This window comes from Scylla paramamosain, chromosome 2 (assembly GCF_035594125.1).
Source record: "Scylla paramamosain isolate STU-SP2022 chromosome 2, ASM3559412v1, whole genome shotgun sequence".
In the NCBI taxonomy this organism is placed as follows: Eukaryota; Metazoa; Arthropoda; class Malacostraca; order Decapoda; family Portunidae; genus Scylla; species Scylla paramamosain.
Window position 1 is genome coordinate 29,962,614 of NC_087152.1, and position 25,835 is coordinate 29,988,448.

At 35.7% G+C, this 25,835-nt stretch overlaps 1 protein-coding gene across 13 annotated transcripts in view; it reads left to right on the top strand.

The window, feature by feature from the left end:
- The window catches only part of LOC135112838 (ABC transporter F family member 4-like), a 68,911-nt gene extending 43,889 nt beyond the window's left edge, over window positions 1-25,022 (top strand). For 6 of the 13 annotated variants that reach the window (XM_064027709.1, XM_064027716.1, XM_064027728.1 and 3 more), the window contains 2 exons: window positions 15,842-16,111; window positions 17,735-25,022. In XM_064027709.1, coding sequence (XP_063883779.1) covers window positions 15,842-16,111; window positions 17,735-18,072 — 608 coding nt within the window. In that variant the 3' untranslated portion in view covers window positions 18,073-25,022. Of the gene's footprint in view, window positions 1-11,593; window positions 11,636-14,232; window positions 14,306-15,841; window positions 16,214-17,734 lie in introns of all 13 variants that reach the window. The other 7 variants (XM_064027737.1, XM_064027777.1, XM_064027747.1 and 4 more) reach the window with 5 other exon arrangements.
- The last annotated feature ends 813 nt before the right edge of the window (window positions 25,023-25,835 follow it).

Here is a 25,835-nt window from a genome sequence, read left to right on the forward strand (position 1 = left end):
GAAGAGCAGGTGGCATGAAAATAGTTGTAGAAGATAGCAGGAGATTTGTGGCAATGAGAAAGAAGCTGAAGACAGCAGTCAGTTATGCAAGAGGAGTTGAGAAGATGAAAAGCTTTTGATTTTACCCTGTCTAAAAGAACAGTATGAGTGGAATCCCTCCATACATGTGAAGCATACTCCATACATGGACAGATAGCAGCTGGGGGGCAGGGGGAGGGTGAGAAAACTGGTGGAGACAACTCATAATGCCTAATTTCATAGAAGCTGTTGTAGTTAGAGATAAGATGTGAAGTTTCCAGTTTAGATTATAAGTAATGAACAAACCAAGGATTTTCAAGGTAGAAGAGGGGGACAGTTGAGTGTCATTGAAGAAGAGGGGATAGTTGTTTGGAAGGTTGTCGAGTTGATAGATGGAGGAATTGAGTTTTTGAGGCATTGAACAGTACTAAGTTTGCTCTGCCCCAGTCAGGAATTTTAGAGAGCTCAGATGCCAGGTGTTCTGTGGCTTCCTTGCATGAACTGTTTACTTCCTGAAGGGTTGGATGTTAATGAAAAGACATGGAAAAGCACAGGGTGGTACCTTCAGTGTAGAAGTGGATAGGACAAGAAGTTTGGTTTAGAAGATCATTGATGAACAATAGGAAGAGAGTAGGTGGTAGGGCAGAACCCTGAGGAACACCACTCTTTATAGATTTGGGAGAAGAACAGTGACCATCTACTACAACAACAATAAAATGGTCAGAAAGGAAACCTGACATGAAGTTACAGAGAGAAGGATAGAAGCCATAGGAGGGAAATTTGGAAATCAGACCTTTGTGCCAGACTCTGTCAAAAGCTTTTGATATGTGTAAGGCAACAGCAAAATTTTCGCCAAAATCTTTAAAAGAGGATGACCGAGATTCGGTAAGGAAAGCTGGACCACCAGTAGAGCAGCCTTGACGGAACCTGACAGAAGAGGGTGGAGGAGAGGGAATTATCCAAGATAGAGTTTTTAGCAAAGCAAAGGTTTGAGCAAAGAGTTCAGAGTTTTTAGCAAAGCAAAGGTTTGAGCAAAGAGTTCAGTTTTAGAAATAGATGAGATGGCAGTGCCATCTCATCTATTCATCTCAGGTTGAAATAAAGGAGGGAAAGTTGAAGAAGTAAAGTTATTGGAGATGTTTTTGGCTAGGTGCCAGAAGTCATGAGGAGAGATAGATCTTGAAAGATTTTGACACTTTCTATTAATGAAGGAGTTTTTGGCTACTTGGAGAACCGGCTTGGCATGATTCTGGGCAGAAATATAAAGCGCATGAGATTCAGGTGATGGAAGGCTCAAGTAGCTTTTGTGGGCCACCTCTATATGTATAGCATGAGAACAGGCTGTGTTAAACCAAGGTTTGGAAGGTTTAGAGTAAGAGAAAGAGTTAGGAATGTATAGCTTCATGCCAGATACTATCACCTCTGTTATGTGCTCAGTGCACAGAGACTGTGCTCTGACACTGAAGCTGTAGTCATTCCAAGGAAAGTCAGCATAATACCTTCTCAGGTGCCCCCAATTAGCAGACTTAAAATGCCAGAGGCACCTCTACTTTGGGGGATCCTGAGGTAGGATTGGAGTGATAGGACAAGATGCAGATATTAGATTGTGATTGGAGGATGGTCAGTGAAGGGAGAGGAAAGCCAAAGCTGCTGGTGAACATTGAAGTTTTCAAGAATGAAGATCTCCACAAAAGGGAAGAGGGTCAGAATGTGCTTCTCACACTCTTATAATCAGAGGAATTAGATGAGAGGTATACAGCACAGATAAATTTAGTTTGAGAGTGACTGTAGTCATAGCCAGATGGTGGAAAACTCAGAATATTCAAGAGTGTGGGCATGAGAGCCTATTAAGTTGTTGCACACATAGAGACAACATCCAGCTTTGGATTGAAAATGAGGATAGAGAAAGTAGAAGGGAAAAGAAAGGGGCTACTGTCAGTTGCCTCAGACACCTGTGTTTCAGTGAGGAAAATATGAGGTTTAATAGAGGAGAGGTGGTGGTCTACTGATTGAGAATTAGATCTAAGACCATGAATGTTGCAGAAGTTAACGAAGAAAAAGTTGAGGGGGGAATGTCAAGACACTTAGGCCCGATTTTTTAAACGTTGGTGTTAGTAAATCCCAACACCAAGCCCCACTTTGTATCTCCTCTTACTAACTTTCCAAATGCGATTTTTTAAACTCAGGGAAGGAGACACAATGTGGTATTAGGAGAACCCAACACCAATGCTACTCCGCACAGGTTGGTAGCTCTGAAGTGTATCATGTGCCTGCCAAAGTGATCAGCTGATCAGTGCTTCACAGTTTTCCTTCCTCAACAGTCTACATTGAACAGTGCATTCGCATATATATATATATATATATATATATATATATATATATATATATATATATATATATATATATATATATATATATATATATATATATACAGTATCTGATAGCTCATAAGACACACCTTATCTCCAAAAAAAAAGTCCCAGGAAATGAGCCTGCATCCTATGTGGCCAAGGTTCAGCATTGAACCTTGGTTCAATGCTGAACCAGTCGGTTACGCGCCGAACCTGGTGACACGGGCAAGCTTCACTGCATTTTTTACAGTGTGATGCCGTTACTCCTTGAGGTAAGACACACTTTCATACAATTAAAATTACACCTATCTTTTAACATTCTTATGAACAAACTTTATTACCCCTGTAGTCTCTCACAGTCACTGCCAACGCCATATGCCAGGTACATGTTTATATCTCACAACAGGATTGGTATGTAGGCTACTAGCAAATATTAAAGTTTTTAAATGCAAAATATTGGGATCTAATAATGATCTAAATGCATGTGAGAGTCTTCAAATGTCAGGTGAAATCCTTCATTTCATATTCAGAGCTTAAATCGTCTCATTTATTTATTTTTTTTCATTTCAATGTCTGCCAAAACTGGTGCATCTTATGAGCCATCATATATATATATATATATATATATATATATATATATATATATATATATATATATATATATATATATATATATATATATATATATATATATATATATATATATATATTTATTTATTTATTTATTTATTTATTTATTTATTCATTCTTTTATTTATTTATCTATTTATTTACATATAAGTTTTCTATTTGTAGTTGGGGCTGTACATTCTCTAATCTGTTATAGTTGGAATGTACAGGCAGGTGAGAGCCTCTCCTCAGAGAGGCATGTGAATGGATTTTGCCAGTCTGGGAACAACTCTGGGAAGCCTCACCTCCTCAGGTTGACGCACAAGATCAAGGAATTCTAGATATGCTGCAAATGTATGCAATGAAGCAACTGTTTTTAAGAGTTTTCAAAGCCATACTAGAAATGTTTCTTAGCTGCCAACTACTATAGTTAGTTCAGAATCAGGTTATGGAGTCTTGTGGTTATGATTACAAGATTAATTGATGAGAGTATAAAAATCATTGTGGAAAAAAGTGGTGGTAGTATTCTAGAGTTCTTCCCAATCATTATTACTAGTTGTTTTAGTTCCATTCTTTTGCAAACACATTTGAATGGACATAAAACATAACAGAATGGGGGAAATGCAACCTCCTCTGTAACCTCCCAATTATTCAAATATGTCTGAGACAGAATGTAATTAAAACAATCAGCAATAATGGTGTGAAAGGTCTCTAGAATGTTACATAGTGGCTTCATATTGAAATTGGTGAGATGTACGTATGTACCAGCTAATAATAACCAACTGACCAGCCACTGGTTAGCCTATAATCTTCTATGCCTGTAGCATTATAGCCTATCTTGTTTTTGTTTGCCAATCTAGTTCAACATTTCACATTCTCAATATGATGCACTATATTCAGTTAAATATGACTTTTCTATTGACTAGGTAGTGCTGTTTTGCTAGCCCAAGCTTCATAAAGCCCAGTTAGAGCATATAACATGTTTCTGACCAAGAATAACAAAAACTTAATGGTTTATACATTAAAATACTTCAGTGTTGCAATTATCATGTGAAGATGCTATAAACCTTGGAGAGGTGATAGAAATCATCAGCTCTTTCAATGTGCCGGGTGATCCGCGCAGTGTAAATGAACCATAACTCGCATGGGTAAAGGCACCCAAATGCGTGCATTTATAAATGCCTTAATCTTTTCCTTACAATAATAAATACTATTTTCCTTTAGCACAGAAATATATGGATATATTGTCATATTTTTAACATAACTTCCAATCGCATATGAATCATGAACATCATTGTTGTTTCTTGTTGGGGAGGGGTAGGAGACACCAACAATTATTGTAGGAACCTGTGTGTCTCCAGTGAGTTGACACTAACACCACGGTTTAAAAACAAGACGTACTAAAAATCACCTACATTGGTATTAGTAACTACTAACACCACGTTTAAAAATTGGGCCTTAGGGTTGATACCGGAAGAGCAGTCCATCCTGGGGACATTTATGATCCCCTCCCCAGATGGGGACTCTGAGGCTGGTGTAGGAGTCGGCATGATATTTTGAGTGAAGGGCGTGTGTGTAATTAGATGCATGTAGTTTTGTGTGAAGGAAGAGAGTTGTCTTTAGAGGGCAGGCTGTGACTGGCCCCTTGTGTTGTGAGACACAAAGGGAAATGTTCAGTGAGGTCACAGCTGGGTTTAATGTTAAACTCATAGCACTCCCTGATCCAGTGCTTTAGACCTCACTGGTAGAAGAGCACTATTCTCATAAGCCTGTCATCATTAGTAGAATTATATAGATAGTTTTCTTTGTGCATTTTCTGCCTGATATTTATAATTACAACTATTTTATCTCTCTCTTCTGCTGATCACATTGTCCAGTGCCTCTCCATATCAGTTATCAAACAGACCTCTTATCAGGAATTAAGTGATTCATGCATAAATGCTCCTCAGCACCAGACATACAGTAGAGTAAGTGATAATGCACAGTTGTTATAATGTATAACTGCAATAGCACACTAGAATTCTAATAAAAATTTAATCAGAATAACAAACCAAAACTGGCAAGACAAACTTGCCTTTCATGTGAGCATTAAAATTTTAATAAAAATTTTATCAAAATAACAAATTAAAACTCACCAGCTGCAAGCCTCTGCTCACCTATCTGCTGCCTGTCCCTCCCTCCCTTTTCTTTCCTCTCCCTTCTTTCATCTTGTCTCAAACATCCCTCCCTGTCACCTCCCATTCCCCTCTTATCTGTCAGAAACATGGGACAAGGGAGTGATACTTCACTCTCTTTATCCCCCTCATTCATTTTATGTCATTTTCACTTCATCCTTTCTCACTCTTTCTCATTCTTGTATACATAACTCTATTTTCATTCTGAATCAGTCTTATTCTATTTATCAATCCTTAGGATTGTTCTTACTTTCAAAGAGAGAGAGAGAGATGGCTCCGACTTGGTGGGCAGAATTTACTGTATGTACAGTAAACCCTTGTTATATTGGACTAATTGGTGGGAAGCCACTGACAATAAAGTTGAAGATCTAATAAATGTGGCAACATGAATAATTCTAATCTGTAAAGTAAACTAATGGTAATAAGTGTAAAAAAGATTGATATAATTATGGCTATTAATAAAATTCTTTATTTACCACAATTTCTTTCTCAAGAAAACAATGAAAACATAATATTTAGGCAAAAATGTACTTATTTTATTAAGCCACACACATACTTATGTATATATGGCAGTGATTTAATTTTCGCTCCTAAACCACTCATTCACCCCATTATTGACCTGGCCAGACCCATGACTCACCATTTGGGAACTTCCATTCCTGCTCTGACTATCCATAGGTATGAAAATACAGTACAGTAACCAGATTTCATAAAAAAAAAGCATGGCATATGGTAGACAATGTATGGCATATAGCAAACACCAAATTATGACAGAAATACCATAATTATGGCAGACAGCACAACTCTGATGGTGTGGTGTGTGCTCACCATCACCACCCACACTCTCCATCCCTCCCTCCCTCCCACCTTCACTCACTCTCTTGCTGCCACCACTGGCCTCATTTACCGACATTTGTCCAATAAATCAGATGGATGTCCATACATGGTCAATAAATGCGAAATCCAATATAACGAGGGTTTACTATATATGCGTGACACTGACAGTAAATAAATGTGACCGATACTTGTTAAAACAGTGCAAAATTCAGGATGGTAAGAATTTAGAATGCAAATGAATTTAGATGCAAAACTCAGGAGGATATTGTATATATTTATTGTGTTATCTCAAATATTGTAATGGAAATGTGCATTTTGATGTATTTAAAAAAATTTTGTGGAATATTTTATATTATTTTTCTGGTTCCCTGGAACCAGTTAATTTTTTCCCATAGGTTCATCAGTCACCATAACATTCATTTGCCATAATGAACACTACATTGGAACGAATCATGTTCATTGTCATGTACCCTACTGTATGCTCTGCATAGATATTGAATGGGTTGTGGTCATATTGTTTCAAAAGTCACTTCCTTCACTTAACATTTTATCAACCATGACTTTCAATATTGGTCAGATGAGATCCTTCCTCTATATTCATTGTTATTGGAATGTTCCTCATTGAGAATCTTACCTGAGATTTTTTATCTCAACTCTTGGGAATTCCACTTCTAGTTTTGTATTTCATATTATCATATCTGTCATTTCTCTTACATGTTGGCTTTGTGTCCCTTTGTTTGGAGGGGGTTTCACTTACAGTGCACTTTTGGATAGGATGGATTCAAGGATCTGTGTTAACATCTCATTGGTATCCAGCTGTCTTTCACATTCTCTTCTAGTTTTGCTTCTCATGCTACTATCTATCTATTGAACTTCAAGTACTTATTTCTTTTCCACAGTCCCTGAGAACAAGACTGTTTTTTTGACACTTATATTCTGTCCATCCTCTTAATGCAAGACTTCATTTGTTTCTCTTCTACTTTTCATTAGTGAAATCAGGAACACCACCTTTTCTGCTTTCCTGCTTTTTGTACATCTCCAGTAGAGGCATGTCATAGCATATCAAGAATTGAATTGATCTTGGCATTCTTAAGTCTACAATGTCTGCTTTTAACTCATACAGTGCTGAGCTTTCTCAGAGATAGGGGTCATGTCAGGTTGCATTATTTTTTTTTGTATATTTTTTATTTACCCCGTAAAATAAGAAAATGACAAATCACTTTATATATATATATATATATATATATATATATATATATATATATATATATATATATATATATATATATATATATATATATATATATATATATATATATATATATATATATATATATATATATATATATATATATATATATATATATATATATATATATATATATATATATATATATATATATATATATATATATATATATATATATATATATATATATATATATATATATATATATATATATATATATATATATATATATATATATATATATATATATATATATATATATATATATATATATATATATATATATATATATATATATATATATATATATATATATATATATATATATATATATATATATATATATATATATATATATATATATATATATATATATATATATATATATATATATATATATATATATATATATATATATATATATATATATATATATATATATATATATATATATTCTCATGACATTAATGGAAGTCTGACTACCTTATGACTGATTTTTTACATTTTTTTTCCGTTCTCAGAGCTCACAATATCAGACTAGGGATGCAGAATTTTGCATTTATATATTTTTAAGTTTTATTCTCTCCTTTATATACACTTTCCACAACCCTATAGTGTGTGTAATAAATAAATACTTTTTTATATTACAAATACCTAAAAATAAACAAGAATGGTACATTCAACAAAATAGTTGGATGTGCATTTGGTAACACCTCAAGGCTGTGGCTACTACACTCACACTCTCAAAGAATAGAACATACTATGAATTTTAAGACTTATAGTTTTCCTTTCCAATTACTCTGAAGTCTTGTTTCCGGTTTCTTATGCCTTACTGATTATAAATTCGAGAAATAACTTTCTCGGAGAAAGTGAGTTATTTTTTTTATCTGATGATTTTTTGGGAAACACAGCAGTCTTTCATGTGTAGCCAACTCTGAGCAACAATGAGAGCACGCCAAAACATTTATAACACAAAATGTATCCTTCTCCATTACTATTGCTTTCAATTTTATTTTATTGCTTTGATATTATATGCATGCTCAAGCATGCAATGAAAAAAAAAGTCTCCAAATATGTTTCAGTTCCTACAGAAGTATTCTGTCCATAATAACTCTGAGCCCAAGGGATAGGTATATATATATGAATGAACATTTCCACTGACTCCTGACTTGTCAAAATATTCTTTGTTACTGTTAGTAACAAATCTTATACAGGTCCTCCCTGATATACGAGTATGATTGGATTACGTTCCTGAAAATGTAATCATAAAGTGAACAATTGTATAATGAAGTTAAGATTAAATGGGAAAAATAGGCATGTGTTCCAAGACTTGTACGTATGTGCCCTCATGCTCCCTAAAACCCATGAAAACCATGAAATATTGCATGAAAATACAGTTATTGTCTAAAGTAATAAAACATGTTACTTAAATAAAATAAACACAAAAATAAAGTATTAAAATAAAATAAGATTAATACTTTTCCTCACTCTCTTGGCCTTGGTAGGGCAGTCAGTGGAGCCTGCTGGGAGTTTGGAAGACATGGTTGATGATATAAATTCACTGATGTATATTACTGGCAAAATTATAGAAAGTAGTGCAGCTACAGTAATCCTGAGTACTTCCACATGTAACACAACTGGCGAACATCAACGAGAGCACAGGAAACACTGGCCGCTGTAGCTTTCTTCTTCTTCTTCTTCTTCTTCTTCTTCTTCTTCTTCTTCTTCTTCTTCTTCTTCTTCTTCTTCTTCTTCTTCTTGTCTTCTCCTTCTTCTTCTTCTTCTTCTTCTTCTTCTTCTTCTTCTTCTTCTTCTTCTTCTTCTTCTTCTTCTTCTTCTTCTTCTTCTTCTTGTGACATGGTGCTGTGATCATTCATCCAAACAAATGCCACTATATGTGCGTGTGGAGCGAGTGAGTGTGCACTTGGGCAATCATGAAAACGAATTGTAACCGATCATATAGCTGTCAAGGGGTAGTAAAGAAGAATGATCATAAAAGTGAATTATTGTATAATGGTGAATCAAACAATGGGGAGGACCTGCATATACAAACAAAAGTAAAGGCCTTAAAATTGCTCAAAAAGGAAATCATATATATATATATATATATATATATATATATATATATATATATATATATATATATATATATATATATATATATATATATATATATATATATATATATATATATATATATATATATATATATATATATATATATATATATATATATATATATATATATATATATATATATATATATATATATATATATATATATATAATATATATATATATGTGTGTGTGTGTGTGTGTGTGTGTGTGTGTGTGTGTGTGTGTGTGTGTGTGTGTGTGTACCAAATACTTCCCAAAGAGGCATGTATATATACATACTAAACACTGTTTGGCTTAAGGAGCAACAGTTATTAGATTTGTTTTCCATGAAAATTAGATTTTTTAGCCACTAATTTTTCTTTTTATATGGGAAAATAAGCTGTTCAGAATCAGTAATAACTTTTGTAAGTACAGTGGAATCTCAGTTCTTGAACTTAATTCGTTCCTGAATGCCATTCGAAATCCAAAATGTTAGAAAACCGAAACTATTTTCCCATAGGAATCAATGTAAAATGGATTAATCTGTTCCCAAATACCATTCTACACTGTCTTAGTGGCTTATGACAGACGTTCCCACAGCCAAGATGGCTGCTTCACAACATCTTCAGATCACAAATTATTTATCCAGAAAGGATATAATGAATGAACGTAGTGACACAGAACTCTTTAGAAGATACTGTTTAAACTGATCTAGTGAGGGAAGCCTTATAGAGGGACACAGAGAGGAGCAATGCACTTACCAGCAAAAGTAAGGTGATCATAACACTTAGGCATCTTGCTGCTGGGAAGAGCTACTGGAAAAATGCAGTTGTGCAATAGTGATGGTGTTGATGGTCATTGAGAGAGCCACTGGCTCGGGATCACTCCTAAGTGCCAAAAACTTTGTTTACATTGAGGCTTTTCAACAGGATCACATTTACTTTATTTCAAAGGTTGAATTGCTGTCTTACACTCTGTGTCTCATCTTACACTCTGTGTCTCTCCTCCAAATACAGTGGAATCTTGATTACCGAAGGTCTCCCTTGTGAACAATTTTTTTTTTTTTTAATTAACTCATAATTGCTTTGGTTGCTGTACCATAATTTGTTTTTTGAACAAAGTTACTTGGTTTTAGATACTACAAGGTATAGCAAAAGCTGCCATTTATTACTAATCTATAGTTTCCATAAATATTTCCTTTGTTTTTATATATTTGGAGGAGAGACTCAGAGGGTAAGAAAGTAATTCAACCTTTGAAATAAGTTAAATGTGATCCCATAAATAAACAAGGTTCAGCACTTGAGTAATCCTGAGCCTCGTGTGGCTCTCTCTATGACCCACAGTGTCATCACTACTGTGCAATTGCATTTTCCCAGTAGCTTTTCCCAGCAGCAAGATGTCTGAGTGTTATAATCACCTTCATTTTGGTAGTGAGTGGGTTGCTCCTCTGTGTGTCACTCTGTAAAACTTCCCTCACTTGATCAGTGACAAAGAGAATGCCTGCATGGTCTAAACAATATCTTTTGATGAGTTGTGTGTCACTAAGTTCATTCAGTACATCCTTTCTGGATAAAAAAAATTCTAAGTTGGAGATGTTGTGGAGCGGCCATCTTAGCAGTGGGAGCATTGGTCATTACTTTCTAAGACAGGTGTCTGAGAACGGATGAATTAATTTTACATTGATTCCTATGCGGAAAATAGTTTCAGTTTTCAAACATTTTGGGTTTTGAACAACATTCAGGAACGAAAGTTAAAAAACCGAGGTTCCACTGTATATAAAAACGAAGTAGATACTTATAGAAAATATAAACTAGTAATAAATGGCAGTTTTTCTATGTCTTTTAATATTTGAAATCAAGTAACTTTGTTCTGGAACCAAATTATGGTACCACAACCAAAGCAATAATGAGTTCAAAATTTTGTTTGAAATTCAAGGCGTTCAGTAAATGAGGTCACAATGTATTTTTTTCGTCTTGGCCTTTAAGAAGTAACCACTCCTCTCAATATTAGTAATGTTAGGGATGTTCATCTTAAAAAAAAGTAAATAAATAAAATAGATAAAGAAACTGGTCTAGAAGTCTCAGATCTGGTACAAAACCTGACATTGTACTATTTGTGTGTATGTGTGTGTGTGTGTGTGTGTGTGTGTGTGTGTGTGTGTGTGTGTACCACAAACCATAATATGCACAGGAGGTCAACATCAGGGGAACTAAACACATCACTCTCTCCCCTGCATGCACACACGCACCCACACACAGGCCAGGAGCAGAAGGTGGACGATTTGTCTCGCAGCAAGAGAGGTTTGTTTGTCAGCTTGATAGCACCCACCTAACCTCTAGCTGCTTGCCACACTGCTAATGTTGCTGCTGTTGTGTAGTGCATATCTGAGATATCTTGTAGTACATTTTGAGAGTAAATGTAGCTAGTGTCGAATAGCCTTATCACATAGTTACGCATTTTTTTAGTTATCTCTTTTCACTTTTTATAATTTTTTTTTAATTATATTCAGTAGTCATGCAGTTTCTTTGATGAATGTCAGGTTTGTGTGTGTGTGTGTGTGTGTGTGTGTGTGTGTGTGTGTGCATATCAGTGCCATGAAAATTTTATGTATATAGAATTTAATGTAGACTTGTATTTTGAGAGAGAGAGAGAGAGAGAGAGAGAGAGAGAGAGAGAGAGAGAGAGAGAGAGAGAGAGAGAGAGAGAGAATTATCCTTTAAAAAACTGTACAACTTAATCTTGAAAACGTAACAAATTATGTAGAGGAAGAATTTTTATGTTGAATGCGCTAGAACCCTTCACTCTGAGCAGGAAGTCGAGATTTAGCTAGTAAGCTAAAGATCCCTTCTTGTCACAGTTCCACTTGCTACATATTTCATTATCATGCATCCTGTGTACTGTACTAAGGTTATAGGCTCACTTTCTGGAGAGTGATGATTGGCATGGTTACAAAGATAGCTGTGGGTTTTATCCAGAGAATGAGAGACAGGTTGTGTCTCAATTTTTTTTTAAATGAATGAGGAAGACCAAATACATAAGTTGCATTAATAGTTCATAGATAGGTTGGATGTTTTGGTGAGAGGAAATATGTGTTGAAACTAAAGCACCATATTTCTCTAATGGTTTTGCTGTTGCTTAATTAAAGGATTCACATCCCATGAAGAGGTTAACAGCCAAAGCATTAAAAAATAATCTAATTTGCCTCATCCTTTGTTTTCTCTCACCACCACATTTCACTCACTTGTCTTACCTAGTAGACAGTTTAGAGGTATGTTGAATGAGGTAGGCTTACAGTATTAGACATTAGATTCTTCATCTCAAGATCTCAACCCTTTCAGGTGATGACTTAAGGGAGGTTAGGGTAATAAGAATATATATATATATATATATATATATATATATATATATATATATATATATATATATATATATATATATATATATATATATATATATACATTTATTTATTTATTTATTTATCTTATTAAATGTTGACCTGTGAAATGTAACATCTTTATGACCAAAGTTGAAGACACTATTAACAATTAAAAGAAGAAAGTGAAACAGGGCAGAACATATGTACACTCTCAATCCACAGTTCCTAACCTACCCCAGGATGAGGCAGAGACTCAGAAGTGGGGGCTTTTCTAGACAGAGGGCCATGCTGGCTATTATGGGGCAACACAAGCATGTTTGAACAGACTTATGGACCAATTGTTGGTTTAGTTGTGGACTGAATCACAGGTAGCATATGATGGTCAAACCTGTGTCGTTTAGACTCATTGGATACATATGTGAATATGTAATAAAGTATTAATGACTACTGCACATAGTGCAGTAAATTATAGGCATGATTCAGTCCACAGCTAAACCAACAAATGGTTTAAGAGTGTGTTTGAGTATATGTATTGGCTCATGATTTATAGGGTTGGCCTCCAACTAGAAAGACCCCACTTTTGAACCTCCACCACATTCTGGGTGGGTTAGAAAACTGTGGATTGTGAGTGTACTTAACATAAAAAGGGACAGTTAGAGTAAAAGAATAGCAATTTAGGAATGGTAATCAATCTAAGCAGAGCAGAAAGAGAATTAGAGTGAGAAATTTATTGGGATGACATGGCAGGCAGGCAGCCAACACTGTTGAGAGGAGAGGATTGGGAGAGACCTTTGCCTTGTGGTGGAATCAGAACTGCAAATGCTGCTTTTGATGATGATAATGACTTACAGAAATGACTTATTAAGTTGTTGGTAATCATCTATCTTTTAGATATATGATGCTCTTACTTTCACTTAATTTTGCTCCTTGAGGGAAATAGAAGCACGAATTTGAGTTACACTCAAGTGATTTGCTATGAATTTTATATCAGTCTGTGACTGTCTTTTTTAAAGTAATCAGTATTTCATTTTGTGTGGAAATTTATTCTAGAACAGATTAGTACTATGAAGAGTGTACAGTGTACAGTTTACATCACCAGGCACTTTGTTTACTAATGTAGGACAGATTCAGGATTCATTTGAAGTTAGTGGAGTGGGCTTTGCATTGGAGGATGGGGATATTGTAGTTATCTCATTGCCAACCAGTGATACCAATACCAATGAAAAATTCCAAATACTTATTGACATTTTTTAAGTCATATGTAGACTTAAAAAAAAAGAAGTATGGAAATAGACTGGAATTATTAAGCATGCTGCATAAGTTAAAATGATCTTTTCACTGTGACCTTAAGTTTAGGAATGAGCTCCCTCAATCTGCTTATACTAACCTCTTTTGTATAAAAGCATATTTTTCCTCATACCCTCTCACTTTGCTCCAAACATTTCAAATCTTTCCTTCTTTTTCACTCCCATCATGTCTTTTCATCCTTCACTGTTTGTGCTTATGGCATGAGTGTTGCAGACCAAAATGGACATCCTGTAAAGCCTGATGAGGAGCAGAACCCGCACATCTTCCCGGGAGTTCGAGGAAGGAGGTAAAAGAGATGATAAACATTTCTCCTCATGACACTCATGTGTGGATGTGCTTTGGGGCTTATCTGGGCCGTCTGTGTTTCTATTACTCAGTATGAGCACATCTTCCTAAAAAAAAATTAGGAATCTACGAGACATAATCCAGGAACTACACATTCGTGTATGTGCTCTTTTGGCATGTTTTTAGTCTTGCTTGGATTTTAAGGATTGCTGTTGCTGTTTATGTTTTTGTGATTGTTACTGCTTTATATTACTTGGATTTTGGGAAAGGAACTGAAAAGAATGTAGAAAGTATCATCTCTGTAAGCCTCTGCTGTTAAAGGATAATGCAGACTTGGGGATTGCTATTTGTGTTGTGGTTGTCATTCATGTTGCAGAATAGCATTAGAGGCTAGCTATTGTTGGAAAGTTGACATTTGTTGTTCCTGTCCTTTGAGTATGTTCATATCATATCATATCATATTGTTCTCTGTGATATGTCTGGAAACTGATTGAGACTTGTGTAGCAATGAAGATTGGTGTCATCTTTGCCACAGAGATGGTTGGTGGTGGTGGAATCATCCATGCCTTGTAATGATTGTCACTGAAAACTGGTGTCATAAACTTGGTGATTAAGATTTGCTGGAGGGAAGTGGTTCAGAATATCAGTTCCAAATTAGGATAGAAGTAAGGATTTTATCACATGAAGGGGGTGTGTGTGTGTATGTGTGTGTGTGTGTGTGCGTGCGTGTGTGCTTGCATGCACACGGCGCTTTTATTTACATATTTATTAACTATTTGATTAATTTATTTATTCACATGTATACATATATACAGGAAAAGGACCTATGGTCATGCTGACCTATCTACATATATGCACCACGTGCACTATTATCCATTTTAACTTTTTTTTTTTTATTATTATTTCTCTATCACTGTTGTTAGGTTGTCATTTTGTTGGCATTATAAATTGACTTTGTATGGTACAAATATGGTTGTAAACACATACATAATATACATAAATATTTTTGATTGATATAGGGCCACTTTTTAGCATAAACATGACCATGTCAAACATTACAGAAGTATTAGCTAAAAGCAGTGTCTCTACTGCTTGTTTATGGTATCCATTAACCTCGTTGATGGTGTGTGAGATTGGTGGATGCATTACCAATCACTCTGTCAATTAACAGAATGGTAGACCATAATGAAAGGAGGACATCATGGGGTAGGACCAGCTGAGTTGGGTTTCTTTTTGAATATATTTGGAGATAGAACTCATAAGGCTGCCTGAGGCCTTATATGTATATTAAGCAAGTAGAGACATGCATGTGTGTGTGTGTGTGTGTGTGTGTGTGTGTGTGTGTGTGTGTGTGCATGGTTTGTTAGGGGAAATTTTTGGTACTCAACATATACACATATTTTTGTTCAACACTATATGTTAGTTTACACATGCTGTGTGTGTGCATGTGTGTGTGAGTGTGTGTGTGTGTGTGTCAAGCCGTGTCTGCTTGATTACCAATGCTACCATCCATGCTCTGAGCAGCAACATGTTTCAGGTGATAATTTAGAAGGCAGAAAGGACAATGGAAATTTATTTGAGCCACATAGATCGGCAGCAGTGATAGCAAAGCCAGGCTCACTGCAAGGCAAAGCTGCATTGCCAGGGCAAGATGAAATGGCAGTGGGCTTGCACCACGGCCAGGCGGAAGCAGAGGACAAGAATGATGCCCAAGAGCAATTAGATGAACCACTGCAGCCCCTACACAGCCATGGTGAAGTGGAGGGTGAGGACCACAACAATGCCCTAGAGCAGGAGGAGGATGAGGGTGAGGACGTGGACCACCAGCACCGCCTCCCCAGAGAACCCTGAGGAAACCCACATCGCTGCAATTTATCATTCTCTCCACGTTTCTTGCCCACTGCTGTGTGTGAGTTGCCACCACCAGCCTGCCATCCAGTGTTAAAGTGCTTGCTTCATGGGCCTTGTTTTATGTAGCAGTACATATGTATTCCAAAATTTTTTGCTGAAAAATGCAGCAAAATCTTATACAGTATCATTGGACATAACATGACAATTAAATTTTTCAATTGGATAGCTTTATGAACCTAAGCATGTGGAGGCAATTTGCTCTGATCTTCTGAGAACATTATTTTATTCATCTCATATTGTTGAGAGCTGAGAAGTGATTGTTGAAAATAGTGTATAGAATTATGGTTATTGGGTCCAGGAACAGTTTTATCACAGAGTACAACAAGTTGTGTTATGTAATAATTACATTTAGATAAAAATAGATGAGTGAAACTGGTTTTTACCCAGTAAAACACAGGTCCATGAAGACCCAGCCAATCAGAATCATCTAACTAAACATCTTTCAGTCAGATTGGCTGGTGTGGTGAGCTCTTTACCAACTGGATGATGCTGGGTTGGAGTTCTTTCTTCTCCTTTTGGTGGATGGATACAAGGATAAATGGGTGGATGAATGGATGACATAATTTGTTTGACTGATTGCTTTATTGATTGCTTATATGTTTCATGTAGTGTTTACTTATCAGTTTATTTGCTTGCTTTGTTGCTTCTTTTATATTAACTTTTACTTTATGTGATATGTACAGGATTTTCACAAGTGTGTGTGTGGTGAGTGTTTGTTTGTGCATGCATCTCGAATGGTAGATTGAAAGTTAGCAATATGTAGACATGTATGTGTATATAAAATATCCCCACACCTTTCTGTAAACAAAGCTTTAACCTTACTTCCCACCCTACTAACCTCATAATCTTTAGGGAATCTTTTCAATTCCTTTCTCTCTTTTCTTTTGGAGCTGGAAGGTTATAATTAGCCTCATTGATGGTCGTCATCATGAAGAATACCTGTACGTATTTTAAGGAAACCATCTCCATGTAAATTAAACATAATGCAGTAACTTTTTGTAGATATGAAAGTAAAAAGGTAAAGTATTTCTTGATTCTAGGGAAATATTGTTATAGTTGCACTTCAGATGTGCAACAAAATAAGTTAGTATTAAGCCCCACCACAGAGCATATAGGTAAATTGTAATTTTTTATCTAATAGCCTTCCATCATTATGCATTTTCTTTTCTTTTTGGTTATATCCTCATAACCTTTTGCTACATAGGAATAACTTCCATGAACAGTAGTACTTTCTGCCTGGGCTGCAATACATTTCTTGTAGTGCTTTTTCATATAAGGTATTTGGTAAAGAAATAATAAATTAAATAATATCTTGCTGTTTTGTATCTGGCTAAATGCACTCTCTCTCTCTCTCTCTCTCTCTCTCTCTCTCTCTCTCTCTCTCTCTCTCTCTCTCTCTCTCTCTCTCTCTCTCTCTCTCTCTCTCTCTCTCTCTCTCTCTCTCTCTCTCTCTCTCTCTCTCTCCCTCCCTCCCTCCCTCCCTCCCTCCTTCTCACTGGCACTCTTCTTCCTCACCCAGACAACCTTGATGCAGCAGTTGATGACGAGAATGCAGCGGCAGCAGTGAATGACTTGACGTATGACCAAGACGAAGAAGGGAATGATGTGCGGCAGCGACAGCGACGACAGGACAGAGGTGATGGTGGTGGAAGAGAAGGTGAAGGAGGAGGAGGAGGAGGAGGAGGAGGAGTGGGGGTACGGGCAAGAGAGGAAGACGTGGAAGAGGAAGAAGAGGAAGAGGAGGAGGAAGAGGGTGCTCTAATGCTTCCCAGGGTTTACCAGCAGGAGAATCTTGTTGGGGCCCCATCACCGTCATTTAGGAGATGCTTTGCCAGTTGGGTTCGTGAAGCTGGATGACTTGCCCCCTAACCCTCATGAACATCGGCAAATTAGGCTCGGCTGATTATTTTCTTGTTGTCCCTCCTGTCCCCTTCCATCTCTCTTCATTCTCTTCCTCTCACTATCTGTCATTTGTATTGGTTAAAACGTAATATGTATCATCCATAATTTCCTTTTTATTACTTGTGTTTTCTTTTTTTCTTCTTTTTTTTTTTCTTTCTGTCTGTTCTCCATTTAATTTTGTTTTCCTTCTCATTTTATCAAAGACTTCAACTTCTTCCTTCATGTGTGGATCCATGTATCACTTATCTTTATTTTGACGACTGTTGTTATTATTATTATTATTATCATTACTTTTTGTACAGAGTATATTTATATGCAGAAAATGCTCTCTCTCTTAAAACCCCTCCTGCCCATCACTGTGTGGCTGTCTCAGATTTATACTATATACTGTGTGAAATTTTGATAATGTGTGTCTGTTGTGTGTGTTTTAGTAATCATTGAATGATTATAAGCATGTACATGTTGGTGGGTGTGTGTGCACAGCTGCAAGCCTTTTTATCATTAGGAGTGGTGGTGGCGTGTGTGTGTGTGTACCTATTATGGTGTCTTTTGTATTTTTGAATGTATGGTTGGTGGTGAGTTGTATTGTGCTGTGTTGTGTTACTCAGAATTATGGTGCCGTGATAGCATTGCTTGCCTTTGTGTTTGAAATGTTTGGTGACCATAATTGTAACAATAGCAACAGTGGTAAATATATATGTTAAAAATTCAACAATTGCCATACTACAAGTCAAACAGAATATTTTTTGCAGTTGAAATTACTCCAGGGCTTAATTTGATAATAGCAGAATTAATTCACAAAGCACAACATTTTGGTTTAAGAACTATGTTTGGTGATGCCTTCTTGATTAGAGTGACTCAAGAAGTTATAGGAAATTAAACCTACAGCTGTAAGCCTTCTTTGATTTTATACTTGGCAATGGAATGCACAACTTGGGCTTATATGAGTGAGATTACATTGCTCAGATAGTTAAGTAGAAGTAGTAGTCCCTTAGATGAGCAAGGTAGTGATAAGATAGAATGGCTTAGTAACAGTATTTTTGCATGTATTGATAGCCAGTCGTCTGTGTAGCGTTTTTTTTTTTTTTTTTTTTTTTTTAATACTTGCACAGAATACATCACTAAAATGCCCAAGGTTTCTTTAATAAGAAATGCTGGTTGAATCTTATCATGAAGATTCATGCTCTTTTCAGCAGTGAAATTATAGAGAAATCAATAGAGAAAGCAGGGAAGAAGATAGCTTATGAGACAAGAGTAAATGAGGAATATTGAATTGTAATTATTTCTTGTGTGTATATATATATATATATATATTTTGAACCTTATGACTTGATCAGGTTTCAAATTTCTATAATTTGAGTTTGTATGGTGTGTGTGTGTGTGTGTGTGTGTGTGTGTGTGTGTGTGTGTGTGTGTGTGTGTGTGTGTACATGGTCATGTGAATCTTCATATTGTGTTTGAGATTACATACAAAAAAGTTACTGCCCTGGAAAATGATGTGCTGAGCTGCTGTATGAATCTACAGACAGCGAAAGTTTCTCAGATATGCAGACTTGCTTGTGAGGGAAGGGTCCCATCTGATAGAAATGGATAAAATAATACAATAAAACAAAATCTAATTAGGTTGAAAGAACTAAATTCTTTGAAATAGTATGCATATATTGTTTCAAATTCTCACATTCTGATATGTTTTTAATTTTGAAAATTTAGCTTTATTATTGTTATATCCATTACCTTGATAACATTGTTATTATATTATTTTTATTATTATTATTATTATTATTATTATTATTTTATTATTATTATTATTATTATTATTATTATTATTATTATTATTATTATTATTATTATTATTATTATTATTATCATCATCATCATCATCACTTGTTAGTTACCATTACATTGTTTTTACATTATGTGTTATCTTGAATGCAAGATATGAATATGAACATAAATGAGAAATACATGTTGCTGTGATTTATGAGCAAATATTATTGTTGTATTTTATTGATATGCTGCATATGTGGACAATTTAGTTTAGAATTTCTCTAGAATTTGTAAAATCCAAGTGGAGCTCTCTCTCTCTCTCTCTCTCTCTCTCTCTCTCTCTCTCTCTCTCTCTCTCTCTCTCTCTCTCTCTCTCTCTCTCTCTCTCTCTCTCTCTCTCTCTCTCTCTCTCTCTCTCTCTCTCTCTCTCTCTCTCTCTCTTGCACTTTACAGTCTCATGTGGATGTTGGGCCTCTATGGGTACTTTGCCAGATATTTTCAGCATAGAACAACAATGATATACAAGATTTGTATGATAGAAAATATTATTTATGAATATTTGTTTGTGTTGGTTGAATTAGTTCCTTGTGTGGGATGCATATAGAATCATGTCTTTGTCACATTTTAACCTGTTTTATACCAGATATGATGCACTGTAGTTGTAGGTTTAGACAGGACAACATTATGTACATGTATCACACATTTAAAAAGATATTGTAAGTTTTAGAGCTGAGACTTAATTTTCTTCATTCCATATTTTTTCTACGTATCTAAAATTAGATGCACATACATTTTTTGCATAAATATATTGACAACATTTTATTTCTTTTACATATGAGAAAAAATTTGGAAGCTTTAGGCATGACGCACACCATATTCCCCTCTCTCATTATGTTATGAAAGATCATAAGACAGACCTCATGACACTTAGAGCACTCTACACATATAATATATACATGCTGATCTTTAGTAACTGGTGCCCACACCTTCATACAAATGCACAGATCATTAAGAGCTAATATCAATACAAAACAGTTATCCCAGAGAGATCTATTATATCTGACCTCTTTTTCTCTGCATGAACTACAGCATTTGTGATTAGTAACTATTTTTATCAGTTCTTTAAACATCTGAAAACAACACATTTATCATGATATGTGATCATAAAATGTGAATCTTAAAGCTTTTTTTTTTTTTTTTTTTTATGAAATTTCTTACAACTGAAGCTTTTTCCTTTTATTTGTGTCCACTATGCTACAGTAAAAGTCCTGTGTTTCGGCATGTATAAGATTAGACAGGTGCTGAAACATAGAATATGCTGAAATATCAGATGCAAATTTCATCAAACATATTAGCAATGAATAAATGAAGACAGGCTACTATTTATTTATTTGCAAAAAACACAAACAAATGTCTCCAAGGCAACAATATACATATGTAAATCTAATGTAAGATGTAGAACTAGATTGTAGTCTAATTCTACTGCTGTGGAGTGCGAGGGTCCGCTGGCAGTTTTGAATGATGCTATCTGCAGATTCGGGCCTGCAAGTAAAAAACAAATGCATTCTAGAATGTATTATATTTTATCAACCATGTGCACTAAAGTGTATATATTATGGTGCTGTAAAACCACAGTAATGTGTGTCACTATTCCCTTGCCTGTGCTCATGAATGCAATCGTTCACAAAGAAAGTGGGAAGACAAACATGGTGGCATAAACATAATAGACTCATTTTTTTCTTTTTTTATGTGCCTGTTGTGCTTTGGATCACTAATACTCCTTTCCTCTTTTTCTCAATCTAGTACTTTATTCATAGACTCCAAGTTTATACTAAAAATATTCTCATATACACCACTTAAACCATTGTATCCATGCGTGCTATAGCTAGCAGGTAGAGCCTACACTTTACAGCAGATGATTGCAGCACTCTGGCACCATTTTTTAATTTCCCACATGCCAATACTTTTTGGAAAGTGCTGAAAGGTCAGATAACTTTTGGAATGGGACTATTGTGCAAAAATGCTGAAACCAGATTTTCTGAAACATTGGATGACGAAAGACAGGACTTTTGCTGTATATAGACTATGTCAGGATGAGAGTCACATGTCTCTGAGAGATCTCAGTTTATCCCTAATGTTAGTACAGAAATAACATGTCCAACTTGCACAAGGAGGAGCCTCAAGTCTTGAACAAGATATCATATACTATTGCACCAGGTGTGAACCATCACCTAATATTTAAGTATGCTTGCTTAAAAGGAATGACAAAAATCTGTTCAAGATTGCCACTGAACATTCATCATACTTATTTTTCCACAAATTTTTCACTTGAAGAAACAAGGTTTCATCTCTATCTTGCTATATAAGTGTCACGACTGTTTTTATCAATGGTTGGTTCACTACTTAAAGTGTGTTTAATTCTAGCTGCAGCACAAACTTCTTTAATAATTTTACACTGTATGAAATATATATATATATATATATATATATATATATATATATATATATATATATATATATATATATATATATATATATATATATATATATATATATATATATATATATATTGGAGAATTATGTATGATTTATCTTTGCACCTTTATTTATTTTGATGGAACACTAATCTGTTATTTATGTACTGGTTAGAGTCAAATTGTCAGGGTTTCAGACACAATTAGTCTACTGATGTACTTATGAGCAGCTGCTGTTGGCACCCCATTGCTTCTTGTCATGGGTGTGGAGGAAACATGTGGGAAAGGTGATGGTTATGCTTGACTCCTATATTGCACCATATAAGACAAGAATGGGAATTATTATGAGTCATGCACACAGAAAAAAACATTAGTTTCATATCAGTTTATAGTAATTAATAAAACTTGTGTGATAGTGTTGAAAGATCTGTTTGTGTTATGCATGTATTAGAATAATGTGCACACACACACACACACACACACACACACATACCATATACATATATCATTGTGATTCAGCTGGAGACATAGCTGGTTTTGTGACATAGGAAAATTGTGGAGCAATTGAGGCAACCAGTAAACTGAGGCTTGTAGGTCTCAGCAGTGTCAACACTCATAACTTGGGGTGCTGTAAGGGACCCATCATTATCATTAAGCAAGCAGGACGAACCTTGATGCACAAAAGGATATTAAGAATAAATAAATGATGCAATAAGTAAACAAACTAGTTAAGAGTAATAAGTCTGGAATGCAACTCTGTGAACCTGCTGGGCCATTAAGTGTTATACCTCCATTGTGCTCCTGCAGGGCCATATGTGAAGTGTTGGGGTTGTGTGGGCTGCCTAGGCATGAGCTTGTCTTTTTCATGCCCATTTCATGATGTCAAGAAGGGACACACCCTATGTGAATGTATTGTGCTATGCATCACTGTTGGTTGTTTTGTATTTTGATTATGAATGAGTGTTAGAAGTGTGTGTGTGTGTGTGTGTGTGTGTGTGTGTGTGTGTGTGTGTGTGTGTGTGTTTGTGTGTGTGTACCTAGTTGTAATTTACAGGGCCTGAGCTATGTTCGTGTGGTCCCATCTCCATATCTACACTTGTCCAGTTTTTTCTTAAAGTTGTGCACACTTGTTGCTGATAATACATTCTCACTGAGCTTGTTCCAAACTCCTATACTTCTCTGTGGGAACTGTATTTCTTTATATCACTCAAGCATCTTTTTTGTAGTTTTTCATAGTCCTCCTCCTCCTCCTCCTCTTCCTCTAGTGTGCAGGGTGTAGAATACTTGTGTTTCCAGTATCATAATGGCCTAGAAAAAAAATTCTGATACTACTGCTTCTTTCCTTTTTTTTTTTTCTATGTTGTGGAAATGAATTTCATAATTGTGTACATCATGAGTTGTAGATAGTTGTGTAAATTACATGTTACATCATAGTTTTTTGTAATTATCATTTCCATTTTAATGGTTTGGCTATCTGCTTAATCAGTTGTTTTCTGATTTTAATCTTGGTTGCTTGTTTGCTATTTCATCTGAACCTTTTCACTCTTGAATTTTTAATTAATTTACTTGTGTGCAAAGGAGACAATTTGTCATTCATCCTACTTGTTTATTTTGTTGGGTATATGAACTTACAACATTCCACAACCTTCTCAGTTATGTCTGTGTGTACCTGTATTGTGCAGATCTAGATTCTAGGTATATAGCAGTGTGTGTGTGTGTGTGTGTGTGTGTGTGTGTGTGTGTGTGTGTGTGTGTGTGTGTGTGTGTGTGTGTATACTTTGAAAAGAGATAAGTAGGCTTAGAAGTTTCACTGTATGTAAAATTATGTTCTTTAAACAACAGTGAATCAGAAACTGTCCAGTTTTGTTGTTATTTCATCATAGTCTTTGTCACCACTACATCCATGCAAACTGTGTGTGTGTGTGTGTGTGTGTGTGTGTGTGTGTGTGTGTGTGTGTGTGTGTGTGTGTGTGTGTGTGTGTGTGTGTGTTCCAGAGCGCTCAGTTATGTGGATATAGCTCTTGATTGGAGTTCAGTTGCTTATGTTGTATGTATCTTGTTTCTTAGGGTAATATGCAATTGATGTTTTGATGCTGTGTAAAATAGTTGCTTTTTGGTGGGGCTATTATTATCATGTGTGTGTGTGTGTGTGTGTGTGTGTGTGTGTGTGTGTGTGTGTGTGTGTGTGTGTGTGTGTTCTATTAATTGATTGTATGTAGTTCTTAAGAGTTTTCTGCAACTGTGTGTTACTTCATAAGCAAACTATGTACTATACATGCAACATGTATACTTACTCCATATGTGTGTGTGTGTGTGTGTGTGTGTGTGTGTGTGTGTGTGTGTGAAAGAAAGCAAAAGTCTAGAAAATACATTTATGCAGTACCTATACACATTGAAAAAGAGTATATATATATATAAAATGATAAAACTTGTGGATATATTTTCTCATGTAGTTGGGGTTTTTGATTACGCACACATGGGATCATGGTTGTCTGTATAGCTGAGCAGAATTTGGCAGCAACACACCTTGTAATGTGCACAAGAGCGGTGGTGAGAGCCCATGCAGCAGCCCTACACCCTAGAGATAAGTGTCTTAGTAGCAGAAGCAGCAGCATGTACAGTTTGTTACGATACTGGTGATCATGAATAAAGTGGTGCTCAGTTTATAGTGTCTCCCTGCTTATCACTGATTGGTATGGATCCTGTAGTTGCACTTGTATGTACAGTCTGTGGCATAACGCTTCTAACATGGGCAAAAGCCATATCCTAGAAATAATGTAGTCATATGCTGTATTTGCAGGTCATAAAACAAACATGACTAAGGTACACTAATTTTTCAAAGACTTCCTTTTATTTTATCATGAATTGCTGAAGATTACTTTGATAGGGAGTCCCACTTTTCTCAAATCTTACCTTACCAAAAATGAAGAAAAAAACTTATTAGTAAGATTTATAAATTAAGTCTGTATATCACACATACATAGCAATTGCAATACATTTGTATTTTCTCTCATCTAATAATGATATATTCATCTAAATTGTTAAAACAGCTTAAACTAAACTTCACATAAAAGAGAATCTCCATTATTGATGAGGTTTGTTATGAAAGCCGTTTCCTCCCCACACCTCACTCCTGCATGGCTCCTCACTGGGCCTCAGCTGGCTGAGGGCACAGAAGACCTGGAAGAGGGGAGAGGATTCTTCCCAAGCCACATGGAGACCTGGGGAAAGGATTTCACTGGTTCCATGCAACCTGTCCATGAGGGACACTCCTGCTCACAGCACGGCTGTCCTTCACCAGCCCCAAGCCACTGGATTATGGGGGCCAGCTCAGGGTCTTCTTGCTGGTCCTTCCTCCACTGCTCAGTGACCACTCCTGCACCTCCCAGGACCTGCATATGCTGGCACATGACATCAGGCTCCCTTCTGAAGCAGTGATCACAACTGGGCTCACAGGGGTGGTAGCTGAGTCTGTCA